Source organism: Phyllobates terribilis, unplaced genomic scaffold, assembly GCF_046119375.1.
Source record: "Phyllobates terribilis strain yellow unplaced genomic scaffold, ASM4611937v1 Scaffold_14__1_contigs__length_39327217, whole genome shotgun sequence".
NCBI lineage: Eukaryota > Metazoa > Chordata > Amphibia > Anura > Dendrobatidae > Phyllobates > Phyllobates terribilis.
In genome coordinates, this window is record NW_027362774.1 from 7353237 (window position 1) to 7373721 (window position 20485).

General features: G+C 42.8%; 1 protein-coding gene across 2 annotated transcripts in view; it reads left to right on the forward strand.

Annotated features, from left to right (window-relative positions):
- URI1 (URI1 prefoldin like chaperone) overlaps positions 1-20485 on the forward strand; it is an 89853-nt gene that overhangs the window by 57774 nt on the left and 11594 nt on the right. For both annotated transcript variants that reach the window (XM_073659653.1, XM_073659654.1), the window contains exons 7-9: positions 19185-19353; positions 19472-19670; positions 19796-19938. In XM_073659653.1, coding sequence (XP_073515754.1) covers positions 19185-19353; positions 19472-19670; positions 19796-19938 — 511 coding nt within the window. The remainder of the gene's footprint in view (positions 1-19184; positions 19354-19471; positions 19671-19795; positions 19939-20485) is intronic.

Below are 20485 nucleotides of genomic sequence, written 5' to 3' on the forward strand. Positions count from 1 at the left end.
TAATACAGGAGGTAACTCAGGATCAGTAATGTAATGTATGTACACAGTGACTGCACCAGCAGAATAGTGAGGGCAGCTCTGGAGTATAATACAGGATGTAACTCAGGATCAGTAATGTAATGTATGTACACAGTTACTGCACCAGCAGAATAGTGAGGGCAGCTCTGGAGTATAATACAGGATGTAACTCAGGATCAGTAATGTAATGTATGTACACAGTTACTGCACCAGCAGAATAGTGAGTGCAGCTCTGGAGTATAATACAGGATGTAACTCAGGATCAGTAATGTAATGTATGTACACAGTGACTGCACCAGCAGAATAGTGAGTGCAGCTCTGGAGTATAATACAGGATGTAACTCAGGATCAGTAATGTAATGTATGTACACAGTGACTGCACCAGCAGAATAGTGAGTGCAGCTCTAGAGTATAATACAGGATGTAACTCAGGATCAGTAATGTAATGTATGTACACAGTGACTGCACCAGCAGAATAGTGAGTGCAGCTCTGGGGTATAATACAGGATGTAACTCAGGATCAGTAATGTAATGTATGTACAGAGTGACTGCACCAGCAGAATAGTGAGTGCAGCTCTGGAGTATAATACAGGATGTAACTCAGGATCAGTAATGTAATGTATGCACACCGTGACTGCACCAGCAGAATAGTGAGTGCAGCTCTGGGGTATAATACAGGATGTAACTCAGGATCGGTACAGGATCAGTAATGTAATGTATGTACACAGTGATTGCACCAGCAGAATAGTGAGTGCAGCTCTGGAGTATAATACAGGATGTAACTCAGGATCAGTAATGTAATGTATATACACAGTGACTGCACCAGCAGAATAGTGAGTGCTGCTCTGGAGTATAATACAGGATGTAACTCGGGATCAGTAATGTAATGTATGTACACAGTGACTGCACCAGCAGAATAGTGAGTGCAGCTCTGGAGTATAATACAGGATGTAACTCAGGATCAGTAATGTAATGTATGTACACAGTGACTGCACCAGCAGAATAGTGAGTGCAGCTCTGGAGTATAATACAGGATGTAACACAGGATCAGTAATGTAATGTATGTACACAGTGACTGCACCAGCAGAATAGTGAGTGCAGCTCTGGAGGATAATACAGGATGTAACTCAGGATTAGTACAGGATCAGTAATGTAATGTATGTACACAGTGACTGCACCAGCAGAATAGTGAGTGCAGCTCTGGAGTATAATACAGGATGTAACTCAGGATCAGTAATGTATGTACACAGTGACTGCACCAGCAGAATAGTGAGCGCAGCTCTGGAGTATAAAACAGGATGTAACTCAGGATCAGTAATGCAATGTATGTACACAGTGACAGCACCAGCAGAATAGTGAGTGCAGCTCTGGAGTATAATACAGGAGGTAACTCAGGATCAGTAATGTAATGTATGTACACAGTGACTCCACCAGCAGAATAGTGAGTGCAGCTCTGGAGTATAATACAGGATGTAACTCAGGATCAGTAATGTAATGTATGTACACAGTGACTGCACCAGCAGAATAGTGAGTGCAGCTCTGGGGTATAATACAGGTTGTAACTCCGGATCAGTAATGTAATGTATGTACACAGTGACTGCACCAGCAGAATAGTGAGTGCAGCTCTGGAGTATAATACAGGATGTAACTCAGGATCAGTAATGTAATGTATGTACACAGTGACTGCACCAGCAGAATAGTGAGTGCAGCTCTGGAGTATAATACAGGATGTAACTCAGGATCAGTAATGTAATGTATGTACACAGTGACTGCACCAGCAGAATAGTGAGTGCAGCTCTGGGGTATAATACAGGATGTAACTCAGGATCAGTAATGTAATGTATGTACACAGTGACTGCACCAGCAGAATAGTGAGTGCAGCTCTGGAGTATAATACAGGATGTAACTCAGGATCAGTAATGTAATGTATGTACACAGTGACTGCACCAGCAGAATAGTGAGTGCAGCTCTGGGGTATAATACAGGATGTAACTCAGGATCAGTAATGTAATGTATGTACAGAGTGACTGCACCAGCAGAATAGTGAGTGCAGCTCTGGAGTATAATACAGGATGTAACTCAGGATCAGTAATGTAATGTATGCACACCGTGACTGCACCAGCAGAATAGTGAGTGCAGCTCTGGGGTATAATACAGGATGTAACTCAGGATCGGTACAGGATCAGTAATGTAATGTATGTACACAGTGATTGCACCAGCAGAATAGTGAGTGCAGCTCTGGAGTATAATACAGGATGTAACTCAGGATCAGTAATGTAATGTATGTACAGAGTGACTGCACCAGCAGAATAGTGAGTGCAGCTCTGGAGTATAATACAGGATGTAACTCAGGATCAGTAATGTAATGTATGCACACCGTGACTGCACCAGCAGAATAGTGAGTGCAGCTCTGGAGTATAATACAGGATGTAACTCAGGATCAGTAATGTAATGTATGCACACCGTGACTGCACCAGCAGAATAGTGAGTGCAGCTCTGGGGGATAATACATGAGGTAACTCAGGATCAGTAATGTAATGTATGTACACAGTGACTGCACCAGCAGAATAGTGAGTGCAGCGCTGGAGTATAATACAGGATGTAACTCAGGATCAGTAATGTAATGTATGCACACCGTGACTGCACCAGCAGAATAGTGAGTGCAGCTCTGGGGGATAATACATGAGGTAACCCAGGATCAGTAATGTAATGTATGTACACAGTGACTCCACCAGCAGAATAGTGAGTGCAGCGCTGGAGTATAATACAGGATGTAACTCAGGATCAGTAATGTAATGTATGTACAGAGTGACTGCACCAGCAGAATAGTGAGTGCAGCTCTGGAGTATAATACAGGATGTAACTCAGGATCAGTAATGTAATGTATGCACACCGTGACTGCACCAGCAGAATAGTGAGTGCAGCTCTGGGGGATAATACATGAGGTAACTCAGGATCAGTAATGTAATGTATGTACACAGTGACTCCACCAGCAGAATAGTGAGTGCAGCTCTGGAGTATAATACAGGATGTAACTCAGAATCAGTAATGTAATGTATGTACACAGTGACTGCACCAGCAGAATAGTGAGTGCAGCTCTGTGGGATAATACATGAGGTAACTCAGGATCAGTAATGTAATGTATGTACACAGTGACTGCACCAGCAGAATAGTGAGTGCAGCTCTGGAGTATAATACAGGAGGTAACTCAGGATCAGTAATGTAATGTATGTACACAGTGACTTCACCAGCAGAATAGTGAGTGCAGCTCTGGAGTATAATACAGGATGTAACACAGGATCAGTAATGTAATGTATGTACACAGTGACTGCACCAGCAGAATAGTGAGTGCAGCTCTGGAGTATAATACAGGAGGTAACTCAGGATCAGTAATGTAATGTATGTACACAGTGAATGCACCAGCAGAATAGTGAGCGCAGCTCTGGAGTATAATACTGGATGTAACTCAGGATCAGTAATGTAATGTATGTACACAGTGACTGCACCAGCAGAATAGTGAGTGCAGCTCTGGAGTATAATACAGGATGTAACTCAGGACCAGTTATGTAATGTATGTACACAGTGACTCCACCAGCAGAATAGTGAGTGCAGCTCTGGAGTATAATACAGGATGTAACTCAGAATCAGTAATGTAATGTATGTACACAGTGACTGCACCAGCAGAATAGTGAGTGCAGCTCTGGGGGATAATACATGAGGTAACTCAGGATCAGTAATGTAATGTATGTACACAGTGACTGCACCAGCAGAATAGTGAGTGCAGCTCTGGAGTATAATACAGGAGGTAACTCAGGATCAGTAATGTATGTACACAGTGACTTCACCAGCAGAATAGTGAATGCAGCTCTGGAGTATAATACAGGATGTAACACAGGATCAGTAATGTAATGTATGTACACAGTGACTGCACCAGCAGAATAGTGAGTGCAGCTCTGGGGTATAATACAGGAGGTAACTCAGGATCAGTACAGGATCAGTAATGTAATGTATGTACACAGTCACTGCACCAGCAGAATAGTGAGTGCAGCTCTGGAGTATAATACAGGAGGTAACTCAGGATCAGTAATGTAATGTATGTACACAGTGAATGCACCAGCAGAATAGTGAGCACAGCTCTGGAGTATAATACAGGATGTAACTCAGGATCAGTAATGTAATGTATGTACACAGTGACTGCACCAGCAGAATAGTGAGTGCAGCTCTGGAGTATAATACAGGATGTAACTCAGGATCAGTAATGTATGTACACAGTGACTGCACCAGCAGAATAGTGAGCGCAGCTCTGGAGTATAAAACAGGATGTAACTCAGGATCAGTAATGCAATGTATGTACACAGTGACAGCACCAGCAGAATAGTGAGTGCAGCTCTGGAGTATAATACAGGAGGTAACTCAGGATCAGTAATGTAATGTATGTACACAGTGACTCCACCAGCAGAATAGTGAGTGCAGCTCTGGAGTATAATACAGGATGTAACTCAGGATCAGTAATGTAATGTATGTACACAGTGACTGCACCAGCAGAATAGTGAGTGCAGCTCTGGGGTATAATACAGGATGTAACTCCGGATCAGTAATGTAATGTATGTACACAGTGACTGCACCAGCAGAATAGTGAGTGCAGCTCTGGAGTATAATACAGGATATAACTCAGGATCAGTAATGTAATGTATGTACACAGTGACTGCACCAGCAGAATAGTGAGCGCAGCTCTGGAGTATAATACAGGATGTAACTCAGGATCAGTAATGTAATGTATGTACACAGTGACTGCACCAGCAGAATAGTGAGTGCAGCTCTGGAGTATAATACAGGATGTAACTCAGGATCAGTAATGTAATGTATGTACACAGTGACTGCACCAGCAGAATAGTGAGTGCAGCTCTGGGGTATAATACAGGATGTAACTCAGGATCAGTAATGTAATGTATGTACAGAGTGACTGCACCAGCAGAATAGTGAGTGCAGCTCTGGAGTATAATACAGGATGTAACTCAGGATCAGTAATGTAATGTATGCACACCGTGACTGCACCAGCAGAATAGTGAGTGCAGCTCTGGAGTATAATACAGGATGTAACTCAGGATCAGTAATGTAATGTATGCACACCGTGACTGCACCAGCAGAATAGTGAGTGCAGCTCTGGGGGATAATACATGAGGTAACTCAGGATCAGTAATGTAATGTATGTACACAGTGACTGCACCAGCAGAATAGTGAGTGCAGCGCTGGAGTATAATACAGGATGTAACTCAGGATCAGTAATGTAATGTATGCACACCGTGACTGCACCAGCAGAATAGTGAGTGCAGCTCTGGGGGATAATACATGAGGTAACCCAGGATCAGTAATGTAATGTATGTACATAGTGACTCCACCAGCAGAATAGTGAGTGCAGCGCTGGAGTATAATACAGGATGTAACTCAGGATCAGTAATGTAATGTATGTACAGAGTGACTGCACCAGCAGAATAGTGAGTGCAGCTCTGGAGTATAATACAGGATGTAACTCAGGATCAGTAATGTAATGTATGCACACCGTGACTGCACCAGCAGAATAGTGAGTGCAGCTCTGGGGGATAATACATGAGATAACTCAGGATCAGTAATGTAATGTATGTACACAGTGACTCCACCAGCAGAATAGTGAGTGCAGCTCTGGAGTATAATACAGGATGTAACTCAGAATCAGTAATGTAATGTATGTACACAGTGACTGCACCAGCAGAATAGTGAGTGCAGCTCTGTGGGATAATACATGAGGTAACTCAGGATCAGTAATGTAATGTATGTACACAGTGACTGCACCAGCAGAATAGTGAGTGCAGCTCTGGAGTATAATACAGGAGGTAACTCAGGATCAGTAATGTAATGTATGTACACAGTGACTTCACCAGCAGAATAGTGAGTGCAGCTCTGGAGTATAATACAGGATGTAACACAGGATCAGTAATGTAATGTATGTACACAGTGACTGCACCAGCAGAATAGTGAGTGCAGCTCTGGAGTATAATACAGGAGGTAACTCAGGATCAGTAATGTAATGTATGTACACAGTGAATGCACCAGCAGAATAGTGAGCGCAGCTCTGGAGTATAATACTGGATGTAACTCAGGATCAGTAATGTAATGTATGTACACAGTGACTGCACCAGCAGAATAGTGAGTGCAGCTCTGGAGTATAATACAGGATGTAACTCAGGACCAGTTATGTAATGTATGTACACAGTGACTCCACCAGCAGAATAGTGAGTGCAGCTCTGGAGTATAATACAGGATGTAACTCAGAATCAGTAATGTAATGTATGTACACAGTGACTGCACCAGCAGAATAGTGAGTGCAGCTCTGGGGGATAATACATGAGGTAACTCAGGATCAGTAATGTAATGTATGTACACAGTGACTGCACCAGCAGAATAGTGAGTGCAGCTCTGGAGTATAATACAGGAGGTAACTCAGGATCAGTAATGTAATGTATGTACACAGTGACTTCACCAGCAGAATAGTGAATGCAGCTCTGGAGTATAATACAGGATGTAAGTCAGGATCAGTAATGTAATGTATGTACACAGTGACTGCACCAGCAGAATAGTGAGTGCAGCTCTGGGGTATAATACAGGAGGTAACTCAGGATCAGTACAGGATCAGTAATGTAATGTATGTACACAGTCACTGCACCAGCAGAATAGTGAGTGCAGCTCTGGAGTATAATACAGGAGGTAACTCAGGATCAGTAATGTAATGTATGTACACAGTGAATGCACCAGCAGAATAGTGAGCGCAGCTCTGGAGTATAATACTGGATGTAACTCAGGATCAGTAATGTAATGTATGTACACAGTGACTGCACCAGCAGAATAGTGAGTGCAGCTCTGGAGTATAATACTGGATGTAACTCAGGATCAGTAATGTATGTACACAGTGACTGCACCAGCAGAATAGTGAGTGCAGCTCTGGAGTATAATACAGGATGTAACTCAGGATCAGTAATGTAATGTATGTACACAGTGACTGCACCAGCAGAATAGTGAGTGCAGCTCTGGAGTATAATACAGGATGTAACTCAGGATCAGTAATGTAATGTATGTACACAGTGACTGCACCAGCAGAATAGTGAGTGCAGCTCTGGAGTATAATACAGGAGGTAACTCAGGATCAGTAATGTAATGTATGTACACAGTGACTTCACCAGCAGAATAGTGAGTGCAGCTCTGGAGTATAATACAGGATGTAACACAGGATCAGTAATGTAATGTATGTACACAGTGACTGCACCAGCAGAATAGTGAGTGCAGCTCTGGAGTATAATACAGGAGGTAACTCAGGATTAGTAATGTAATGTATGTACACAGTGAATGCACCAGCAGAATAGTGAGCGCAGCTCTGGAGTATAATACTGGATGTAACTCAGGATCAGTAATGTAATGTATGTACACAGTGACTGCACCAGCAGAATAGTGAGTGCAGCTCTGGAGTATAATACAGGATGTAACTCAGGACCAGTTATGTAATGTATGTACACAGTGACTCCACCAGCAGAATAGTGAGTGCAGCTCTGGAGTATAATACAGGATGTAACTCAGAATCAGTAATGTAATGTATGTACACAGTGACTGCACCAGCAGAATAGTGAGTGCAGCTCTGGGGGATAATACATGAGGTAACTCAGGATCAGTAATGTAATGTATGTACACAGTGACTGCACCAGCAGAATAGTGAGTGCAGCTCTGGAGTATAATACAGGAGGTAACTCAGGATCAGTAATGTAATGTATGTACACAGTGACTTCACCAGCAGAATAGTGAATGCAGCTCTGGAGTATAATACAGGATGTAACACAGGATCAGTAATGTAATGTATGTACACAGTGACTGCACCAGCAGAATAGTGAGTGCAGCTCTGGGGTATAATACAGGAGTTAACTCAGGATCAGTACAGGATCAGTAATGTAATGTATGTACACAGTCACTGCACCAGCAGAATAGTGAGTGCAGCTCTGGAGTATAATACAGGAGGTAACTCAGGATCAGTAATGTAATGTATGTACACAGTGACTGCACCAGCAGAATAGTGAGCGCAGCTCTGGAGTATAATACTGGATGTAACTCAGGATCAGTAATGTAATGTATGTACACAGTGACTGCACCAGCAGAATAGTGAGTGCAGCTCTGGAGTATAATACTGGATGTAACTCAGGATCAGTAATGTATGTACACAGTGACTGCACCAGCAGAATAGTGAGTGCAGCTCTGGAGTATAATACAGGATGTAACTCAGGATCAGTAATGTAATGTATGTACACAGTGACTGCACCAGCAGAATAGTGAGTGCAGCTCTGGAGTATAATACAGGATGTAACTCAGGATCAGTAATGTAATGTATGTACACAGTGACTGCACCAGCAGAATAGTGAGTGCAGCTCTGGAGTATAATACAGGATGTAACTCAGGATCAGTAATGTAATGTATGTACACAGTGACTGCACCAGCAGAATAGTGAGTGAAGCTCTGGAGTATAATACAGGATGTAACTCAGGATCAGTAATGTAATGTATGTACACAGTGACTGCACCAGCAGAATAGTGAGTGCAGCTCTGGAGTATAATACAGGAGGTAACTCAGGATCAGTAATGTAATGTATGTACACAGTGACTGCACCAGCAGAATATTGAGCGCAGCTCTGGAGTATAATACAGGATGTAAGTCAGGATCAGTAATGTAATGTATGTACACAGGGACTGCGCCAGCAGAATAGTGAGTGCAGCTCTGGAGTATAATACAGGAGGTAACTCAGGATCAGTAATGTAATGTATGTACACAGTGACTGCACCAGCAGAATATTGAGCGCAGCTCTGGAGTATAATACAGGATGTAAGTCAGGATCAGTAATGTAATGTATGTACACAGTGACTGCACCAGCAGAATAGTGAGTGCAGCTCTGGAGTATAATACAGGATGTAACTCAGGATCAGTAATGTAATGTATGTACAGAGTGACTGCACCAGCAGAATAGTGAGTGCAGCTCTGGAATATAATACAGGATGTAACTCAGGATCAGTAATGTAATGTATGCACACCGTGACTGCACCAGCAGAATAGTGAGTGCAGCTCTGGGGGATAATACATGAGGTAACTCGGGATCAGTAATGTAATGTATGTACACAGTGACTGCACCAGCAGAATAGTGAGTGCAGCTCTGGAGTATAATACAGGATGTAACTAAGGATCAGTAATGTAATGTATGTACACAGTGACAGCACCAGCAGAATAGTGAGTGCAGCTCTGGAGTATAATACAGGATGTAACTCAGGATCAGTAATGTAATGTATGTACACAGTGACTACACCAGCAGAATAGTGAGTGCAGCTCTGGAGGATAATACAGGATGCAACTCAGGATCAGTAATGTAATGTATGTACGCAGTGTCTGCACCAGCAGAATAGTGAGTGCAGCTCTGGAGTATAATACAGGATATAACTCAGGATCAGCAATGTAATGTATGTACACAGTGACTGCACCAGCAGAATAGTGAGTGCAGCTCTGGAGTACAATACAGGATGTAACTCAGGATCAGTAATGTAATGTATGTACACAGTGACTACACCAGCAGAATAGTGAGTGCAGCTCTGGAGGATAATACAGGATGCAACTCAGGATCAGTAATGTAATGTATGTACGCAGTGTCTGCACCAGCAGAATAGTGAGTGCAGCTCTGGAGTATAATACAGGATATAACTCAGGATCAGCAATGTAATGTATGTACACAGTGACTGCCCCAGCAGAATAGTGAGTGCAGCTCTGGAGTATAATACAGGATGTAATTCAGGATCAGTAATGTATGTACACAGTGACTGCACCAGCAGAATAGTGAGTGGAGCTCTGGAGTATAATACAGGATGTAACTCAGGATCAGTAATGTATGTACACAGTGACTGCACCAGCAGAATAGTGAGTGCAGCTCTGGAGTATAATACAGGATATAACTCCTGATCAGTAATGTAATGTATGTACACAATGACTGCACCAGCAGAATAGTGAGTGCAGCTCTGGAGTATAATACAGGATGTAACTCAGGATCAGTAATGTAATGTATGTACACAGTGACTCCACCAGCAGAATAGTGAGTGCAGCTCTGGAGTATAATACAGGATGTAACTCAGGATCAGTAATGTAATGTATGTACACAGTGTCTGCCCCAGCAGAATAGTGAGTGCAGCTCTGGAGTATAATACAGGATGTAACTCAGGATCAGTAATGTAATGTATGTACACAGTGACTGCACCAGCAGAATAGTGAGTGCAGCTCTGGGGTATAATACAGGATGTAACTCAGGATCAGTAATGTAATGTATGTACACAGTGACTGCACCAGCAGAATAGTGAGTGCAGCTCTGGAGTATAATACAGGATGTAACTCAGGATCAGTAATGTAATGTATGTACACAGTGACTGCACCAGCAGAATAGTGAGTGCAGCTCTGGAGTATAATACAGGATGTAACTCAGGATCAGTAATGTAATGTATGTACACAGTGACTGCCCCAGCAGAATAGTGAGTGCAGCTCTGGAGTATAATACAGGATGTAACTCAGGATCAGTAATGTAATGTATATACACAGTGACTGCACAAGTAGAATAGTGAGTGCAGCTCTGGAGTATAATACAGGATATAACTCAGGATCAGTAATGTAATGTATGTACACAGTGACTGCCCCAGCAGAATAGTGAGTGCAGCTCTGGAGTATAATACAGGATGTAACTCAGGATCAGTAATGTAATGTATGTACACAGTGACTGCACCAGCAGAATAGTGAGTGCAGCTCTGGAGGATAATACAGGAGGTAACTCAGGATCAGTAATGTAATGTATGTACACAGTGACTGCACCAGCAGAATAGTGAGTGCAGCTCTGGAGTATAATACAGGATGTAACTCCGGATCAGTACAGGATCAGTAATGTAATGTTTGTACACAGTGACTGCACCAGCAGAATAGTGAGTGCAGCTCTGGAGTATAATACAGGAGGTAACTCAGGATCAGTAATGTAATGTATGTACACAGTGACTGCACCAGCAGAATAGTGAGTGCAGCTCTGGAGTATAATACAGGATGTAACTCAGGATCAGTACAGGATCAGTAATGTAATGTATGTACACAGTCACTGCACCAGCAGAATAGTGAGTGCAGCTCTGGAGTATAATACAGGAGGTAACTCAGGATCAGTAATGTAATGTATGTACACAGTGACTGCACCAGCAGAATAGTGAGCGCAGCTCTGGAGTATAATACTGGATGTAACTCAGGATCAGTAATGTAATGTATGTACACAGTGACTGCACCAGCAGAATAGTGAGTGCAGCTCTGGAGTATAATACTGGATGTAACTCAGGATCAGTAATGTATGTACACAGTGACTGCACCAGCAGAATAGTGAGTGCAGCTCTGGAGTATAATACAGGATGTAACTCAGGATCAGTAATGTAATGTATGTACACAGTGACTGCACCAGCAGAATAGTGAGTGCAGCTCTGGAGTATAATACAGGATGTAACTCAGGATCAGTAATGTAATGTATGTACACAGTGACTGCACCAGCAGAATAGTGAGTGCAGCTCTGGAGTATAATACAGGATGTAACTCAGGATCAGTAATGTAATGTATGTACACAGTGACTGCACCAGCAGAATAGTAAGTGCAGCTCTGGAGTATAATACAGGAGGTAACTCAGGATCAGTAATGTAATGTATGTACACAGTGACTGCACCAGCAGAATAGTAAGTGCAGCTCTGGAGTATAATACAGGAGGTAACTCAGGATCAGTAATGTAATGTATGTACACAGTGATTGCACCAGCAGAATAGTGAGTGCAGCTCTGGAGTATAATACAGGATGTAACTCAGGATCAGTAATGTAATGTATGTACACAGTGACTGCACCAGCAGAATAGTGAGTGCAGCTCTGGGGTATAATACAGGATGTAACTCAGGATCAGTAATGTAATGTATGTACACAGTGACTGCACCAGCAGAATAGTGAGTGCAGCTCTGGAGTATAATACAGGAGGTAACTCAGGATCAGTAATGTAATGTATGTACACAGTGACTGCACCAGCAGAATAGTGAGTGCAGCTCTGGGGTATAATACAGGATGTAACTCAGGATCAGTAATGTAATGTATGTACACAGTGACTGCACCAGCAGAATAGTGAGTGCAGCTCTGGAGTATAATACAGGATGTAACTCAGGATCAGTAATGTAATGTATGTACACAGTGACTGCACCAACAGAATAGTGAGTGCAGCTCTGGAGTATAATACAGGAGGTAACTCGGTATCAGTAATGTAATGTATGTACACAGTGACTGCACCAGCAGAATAGTGAGTGCAGCTCTGGAGTATAATACAGGATGTAACTCAGGATCAGTACAGGATCAGTAATGTAATGTATGTACACAGTGACTGCACCAGCAGAATAGTAAGTGCAGCTCTGGAGTATAATACAGGAGGTAACTCAGGATCAGTAATGTAATGTATGTACACAGTGATTGCACCAGCAGAATAGTGAGTGCAGCTCTGGAGTATAATACAGGATGTAACTCAGGATCAGTAATGTAATGTATGTACACAGTGACTGCACCAGCAGAATAGTGAGTGCAGCTCTGGGGTATAATACAGGATGTAACTCAGGATCAGTAATGTAATGTATGTACACAGTGACTGCACCAGCAGAATAGTGAGTGCAGCTCTGGAGTATAATACAGGAGGTAACTCAGGATCAGTAATGTAATGTATGTACACAGTGACTGCACCAACAGAATAGTGAGTGCAGCTCTGGAGTATAATACAGGATGTAAGTCAGGATCAGTAATGTAATGTATGTACACAGTGACTGCACCAGCAGAATAGTGAGTGCAGCTCTGGAGTATAATACAGGAGGTAACTCAGGATCAGTAATGTAATGTATGTACACAGTGACTGCACCAGCAGAATAGTGAGTGCAGCTCTGGGGTATAATACAGGATGTAACTCAGGATCAGTAATGTAATGTATGTACACAGTGACTGCACCAGCAGAATAGTGAGTGCAGCTCTGGAGTATAATACAGGATGTAACTCAGGATCAGTAATGTAATGTATGTACACAGTGACTGCACCAACAGAATAGTGAGTGCAGCTCTGGAGTATAATACAGGAGGTAACTCGGTATCAGTAATGTAATGTATGTACACAGTGACTGCACCAGCAGAATAGTGAGTGCAGCTCTGGAGTATAATACAGGATGTAACTCAGGATCAGTAATGTAATGTATGTACACAGTGACTGCACCAGCAGAATAGTGAGTGCAGCTCTGGAGTATAATACTGGATGTAACTCAGGATCAGTAATGTATGTACACAGTGACTGCACCAGCAGAATAGTGAGTGCAGCTCTGGGGTATAATACAGGATGTAACTCAGGATCAGTAATGTAATGTATGTACACAGTGACTGCACCAGCAGAATAGTGAGTGCAGCTCTGGAGTATAATACAGGAGGTAACTCAGGATCAGTAATGTAATGTATGTACACAGTGACTGCACCAACAGAATAGTGAGTGCAGCTCTGGAGTATAATACAGGATGTAAGTCAGGATCAGTAATGTAATGTATGTACACAGTGACTGCACCAGCAGAATAGTGAGTGCAGCTCTGGAGTATAATACAGGATGTAACTCAGGATCAGTAATGTAATGTATGTACACAGTGACTGCACCAGCAGAATAGTGAGTGCAGCTCTGGAGTATAATACAGGATGTAACTCAGGATCAGTACAGGATCAGTAATGTAATGTATGTACACAGTGACTGCACCAGCAGAATAGTGAGTGCAGCTCTGGAGTATAATACAGGATGTAAGTCAGGATCAGTAATGTAATGTATGTACACAGTGACTGCACCAGCAGAATAGTGAGTGCAGCTCTGGAGTATAATACAGGATGTAACTCAGGATCAGTAATGTAATGTATGTACACAGTGACTGCACCAGCAGAATAGTGAGTGCAGCTCTGGGGTATAATACAGGATGTAACTCGGGATCAGTAATGTAATGTATGTACACAGTGACTGCACCAGCAGAATAGTGAGTGCAGCTCTGGAGTATAATAGAGGATGTAACTCAGGATCAGTAATGTAATGTATGTACACAGTGACTGCACCAGCAGAATAGTGAGTGCAGCTCTGGGGTATAATACAGGATGTAACTCAGGATCAGTAATGTAATGTATGTACACAGTGACTGCACCAGCAGAATAGTGAGTGCAGCTCTGGAGTATAAGACAGGAGGTAACTCAGGATCAGTAATGTAATGTATGTACACAGTGACTGCACCAACAGAATAGTGAGTGCAGCTCTGGAGTATAATACAGGAGGTAACTCAGGATCAGTAATGTAATGTATGTACACAGTGACTGCACCAGCAGAATAGTGAGTGCAGCTCTGGAGTATAATACAGGAGGTAACTCAGGATCAGTAATGTAATGTATGTACACAGTGACTGCACCAACAGAATAGTGAGTGCAGCTCTGGAGTATAATACAGGAGGTATCTCAGGATCAGTAATGTAATGTATGTACACAGTGACTGCACCAGCAGAATAGTGAGTGCAGCTCTGGAGTATAATACAGGAGGTAACTCAGGATCAGTAATGTAATGTATGTACACAGTGACTGCACCAACAGAATAGTGAGTGCAGCTCTGGAGTATAATACAGGAGGTAACTCAGGATCAGTAATGTATGTACACAGTGACTCCACCAGCAGAATAGTGAGCGCAGCTCTGGAGTATAATACAGGATGTAACTCAGGATCAGTAATGTAATGTATGTACACAGTGACTGCACCAGCAGAATAGTGAGTGCAGCTCTGGAGGATAATACAGGAGGTAACTCAGGATCAGTAATGTAATGTATGTACACAGTGACTGCACCAGCAGAATAGTGAGTGCAGCTCTGGAGTATAATACAGGATGTAACTCCGGATCAGTACAGGATCAGTAATGTAATGTTTGTACACAGTGACTGCACCAGCAGAATAGTGAGTGCAGCTCTGGAGTATAATACAGGAGGTAACTCAGGATCAGTAATGTAATGTATGTACACAGTGACTGCACCAGCAGAATAGTGAGTGCAGCTCTGGAGTATAATACAGGATGTAACTCAGGATCAGTACAGGATCAGTAATGTAATGTATGTACACAGTCACTGCACCAGCAGAATAGTGAGTGCAGCTCTGGAGTATAATACAGGAGGTAACTCAGGATCAGTAATGTAATGTATGTACACAGTGACTGCACCAGCAGAATAGTGAGCGCAGCTCTGGAGTATAATACTGGATGTAACTCAGGATCAGTAATGTAATGTATGTACACAGTGACTGCACCAGCAGAATAGTGAGTGCAGCTCTGGAGTATAATACTGGATGTAACTCAGGATCAGTAATGTATGTACACAGTGACTGCACCAGCAGAATAGTGAGTGCAGCTCTGGAGTATAATACAGGATGTAACTCAGGATCAGTAATGTAATGTATGTACACAGTGACTGCACCAGCAGAATAGTGAGTGCAGCTCTGGAGTATAATACAGGATGTAACTCAGGATCAGTAATGTAATGTATGTACACAGTGACTGCACCAGCAGAATAGTGAGTGCAGCTCTGGAGTATAATACAGGATGTAACTCAGGATCAGTAATGTAATGTATGTACACAGTGACTGCACCAGCAGAATAGTAAGTGCAGCTCTGGAGTATAATACAGGAGGTAACTCAGGATCAGTAATGTAATGTATGTACACAGTGACTGCACCAGCAGAATAGTAAGTGCAGCTCTGGAGTATAATACAGGAGGTAACTCAGGATCAGTAATGTAATGTATGTACACAGTGATTGCACCAGCAGAATAGTGAGTGCAGCTCTGGAGTATAATACAGGATGTAACTCAGGATCAGTAATGTAATGTATGTACACAGTGACTGCACCAGCAGAATAGTGAGTGCAGCTCTGGGGTATAATACAGGATGTAACTCAGGATCAGTAATGTAATGTATGTACACAGTGACTGCACCAGCAGAATAGTGAGTGCAGCTCTGGAGTATAATACAGGAGGTAACTCAGGATCAGTAATGTAATGTATGTACACAGTGACTGCACCAGCAGAATAGTGAGTGCAGCTCTGGGGTATAATACAGGATGTAACTCAGGATCAGTAATGTAATGTATGTACACAGTGACTGCACCAGCAGAATAGTGAGTGCAGCTCTGGAGTATAATACAGGATGTAACTCAGGATCAGTAATGTAATGTATGTACACAGTGACTGCACCAACAGAATAGTGAGTGCAGCTCTGGAGTATAATACAGGAGGTAACTCGGTATCAGTAATGTAATGTATGTACACAGTGACTGCACCAGCAGAATAGTGAGTGCAGCTCTGGAGTATAATACAGGATGTAACTCAGGATCAGTACAGGATCAGTAATGTAATGTATGTACACAGTGACTGCACCAGCAGAATAGTAAGTGCAGCTCTGGAGTATAATACAGGAGGTAACTCAGGATCAGTAATGTATGTACACAGTGATTGCACCAGCAGAATAGTGAGTGCAGCTCTGGAGTATAATACAGGATGTAACTCAGGATCAGTAATGTAATGTATGTACACAGTGACTGCACCAGCAGAATAGTGAGTGCAGCTCTGGGGTATAATACAGGATGTAACTCAGGATCAGTAATGTAATGTATGTACACAGTGACTGCACCAGCAGAATAGTGAGTGCAGCTCTGGAGTATAATACAGGAGGTAACTCAGGATCAGTAATGTAATGTATGTACACAGTGACTGCACCAACAGAATAGTGAGTGCAGCTCTGGAGTATAATACAGGATGTAAGTCAGGATCAGTAATGTAATGTATGTACACAGTGACTGCACCAGCAGAATAGTGAGTGCAGCTCTGGAGTATAATACAGGAGGTAACTCAGGATCAGTAATGTAATGTATGTACACAGTGACTGCACCAGCAGAATAGTGAGTGCAGCTCTGGGGTATAATACAGGATGTAACTCAGGATCAGTAATGTAATGTATGTACACAGTGACTGCACCAGCAGAATAGTGAGTGCAGCTCTGGAGTATAATACAGGATGTAACTCAGGATCAGTAATGTAATGTATGTACACAGTGACTGCACCAACAGAATAGTGAGTGCAGCTCTGGAGTATAATACAGGAGGTAACTCGGTATCAGTAATGTAATGTATGTACACAGTGACTGCACCAGCAGAATAGTGAGTGCAGCTCTGGAGTATAATACAGGATGTAACTCAGGATCAGTAATGTAATGTATTTACACAGTGACTGCACCAGCAGAATAGTGAGTGCAGCTCTGGAGTATAATACTGGATGTAACTCAGGATCAGTAATGTAATGTATGTACACAGTGACTGCACCAGCAGAATAGTGAGTGCAGCTCTGGGGTATAATACAGGATGTAACTCAGGATCAGTAATGTAATGTATGTACACAGTGACTGCACCAGCAGAATAGTGAGTGCAGCTCTGGAGTATAATACAGGAGGTAACTCAGGATCAGTAATGTAATGTATGTACACAGTGACTGCACCAACAGAATAGTGAGTGCAGCTCTGGAGTATAATACAGGATGTAAGTCAGGATCAGTAATGTAATGTATGTACACAGTGACTGCACCAGCAGAATAGTGAGTGCAGCTCTGGAGTATAATACAGGATGTAACTCAGGATCAGTAATGTAATGTATGTACACAGTGACTGCACCAGCAGAATAGTGAGTGCAGCTCTGGAGTATAATACAGGATGTAACTCAGGATCAGTACAGGATCAGTAATGTAATGTATGTACACAGTGACTGCACCAGCAGAATAGTGAGTGCAGCTCTGGAGTATAATACAGGATGTAAGTCAGGATCAGTAATGTAATGTATGTACACAGTGACTGCACCAGCAGAATAGTGAGTGCAGCTCTGGAGTATAATACAGGATGTAACTCAGGATCAGTAATGTAATGTATGTACACAGTGACTGCACCAGCAGAATAGTGAGTGCAGCTCTGGGGTATAATACAGGATGTAACTCGGGATCAGTAATGTAATGTATGTACACAGTGACTGCACCAGCAGAATAGTGAGTGCAGCTCTGGAGTATAATAGAGGATGTAACTCAGGATCAGTAATGTAATGTATGTACACAGTGACTGCACCAGCAGAATAGTGAGTGCAGCTCTGGGGTATAATACAGGATGTAACTCAGGATCAGTAATGTAATGTATGTACACAGTGACTGCACCAGCAGAATAGTGAGTGCAGCTCTGGAGTATAAGACAGGAGGTAACTCAGGATCAGTAATGTAATGTATGTACACAGTGACTGCACCAACAGAATAGTGAGTGCAGCTCTGGAGTATAATACAGGAGGTAACTCAGGATCAGTAATGTAATGTATGTACACAGTGACTGCACCAGCAGAATAGTGAGTGCAGCTCTGGAGTATAATACAGGAGGTAACTCAGGATCAGTAATGTAATGTATGTACACAGTGACTGCACCAACAGAATAGTGAGTGCAGCTCTGGAGTATAATACAGGAGGTATCTCAGGATCAGTAATGTAATGTATGTACACAGTGACTGCACCAGCAGAATAGTGAGTGCAGCTCTGGAGTATAATACAGGAGGTAACTCAGGATCAGTAATGTAATGTATGTACACAGTGACTGCACCAACAGAATAGTGAGTGCAGCTCTGGAGTATAATACAGGAGGTAACTCAGGATCAGTAATGTATGTACACAGTGACTCCACCAGCAGAATAGTGAGCGCAGCTCTGGAGTATAATACAGGATGTAACTCAGGATCAGTAATGTAATGTATGTACCCAGTGACTGCACCAGCAGAATAGTGAGTGCAGCTCTGGAGTATAATACAGGATGTAACTCAGGATCAGTAATGTAATGTATGTACACAGTGACTGCACCAGCAGAATAGTGAGTGCAGCTCTGGAGTACAATACTGGATAAGTAATGTATGTTCCAGGTGGAGGGAATGCTTTTTAGTATAATAGATTCTTTACTGACGAGGGACGCTTCTTCACAGGTAAACTACGTACGGCTCACAAACCTCACTCTAAACCAAAGGCAGCAGACAGCTCCCAGGTGGATTTCCGGGAAGGAGAGAGTAGAGATGGTTTCCTGGACCACGCGGATCTCTGGGCGAGGCTGGAGGAGCTGGAGAAGCAGGAGGAGATGCGGGGAGAGCTGGAGGAGTAGGTGTCCATGAGGCCTGATCATTTGGGACAAAAAGTTTTGCAACTTTGTAGTGAAGTATAACTTCATACATTACAGGAGGGGGCGTCTAATCTTCGTTGTGTCTCCATTCTGTAGTGAAGAAGACAAGGAGAACCTGAAGCCCCATCTGAATGTGGACCCCGACTGTCGAGCTCAGGGCAATCGCACAAGGTCTGAGACGGCTCAGATCAACGGCTCCATGTTATCCCATCACAGCGACGAGGAGGACGAGCCGGGCAGCCGGAAAAACGCCGTGGCCACAATCAGATTTTCTCATACGGTTGAACTAAAAAGGGTGAGGACTTCCAATGTTCGCCATTTTAAGAATTCTGCTTGCAGTCAGCGAAAATGACAACAGCAATGATTTCCTGCCGGAATTTAGTTAATTTCTTTTTCATAATTACATTTTTTTTGATTCAGGTGAGAATAAACACTGGAAAAAATACAACTCTGAAATATAGCGAAAAGAAAGAAGAAGCCAAACGGAAAAGGAAAAACAGCAACGGAAATGGCCATTCTGCACCGGAGCTGCCGGTGATCAAGACCCCGGCAGATATCTACAGGTACCGATCCATAACGGGGGCGACACACAACAGTCACAGCCCAAGAGAGTACATTGAATGGCTGCCATATAGTGCTATATTTCCCCTGCAGTTGCTGTAATTACCACTAGAGGGAGCTCACTGAAGACTGAGGTTTAGCGTTCATTGCACTCTGCTTAAATCTGTATGTAGTGAGCTCCACCTAGTGGTGACTGTATAGATCTGTATGTACTGAGCTCCTCCAAGTGGTGACTGTATAGATCTGTATGTACTGAGCTCCCTCTAGTGGTGACTGTATAAATCTGTATGTAGTGAGCTCCACCTAGTGGTGACTGTATAGATCTGTATGTACTGAGCTCCACCTACTGGTGACTGTATAAATCTGTATGTAGTGAGCTCCCTCTAGTGGTGGCTGTATAAATCTGTACGTAGTGAGCTCCCTCTAGTGGTGGCTGTATAAATCTGTATGTAGTGAGCTCTCTCTAGTGGTGGCTGTATAAATCTGTATGTAGTGAGCTCCCTCTAGTGGTGGCTGTATAAATCTGTATGTAGTGAGCTCCCCCTAGTG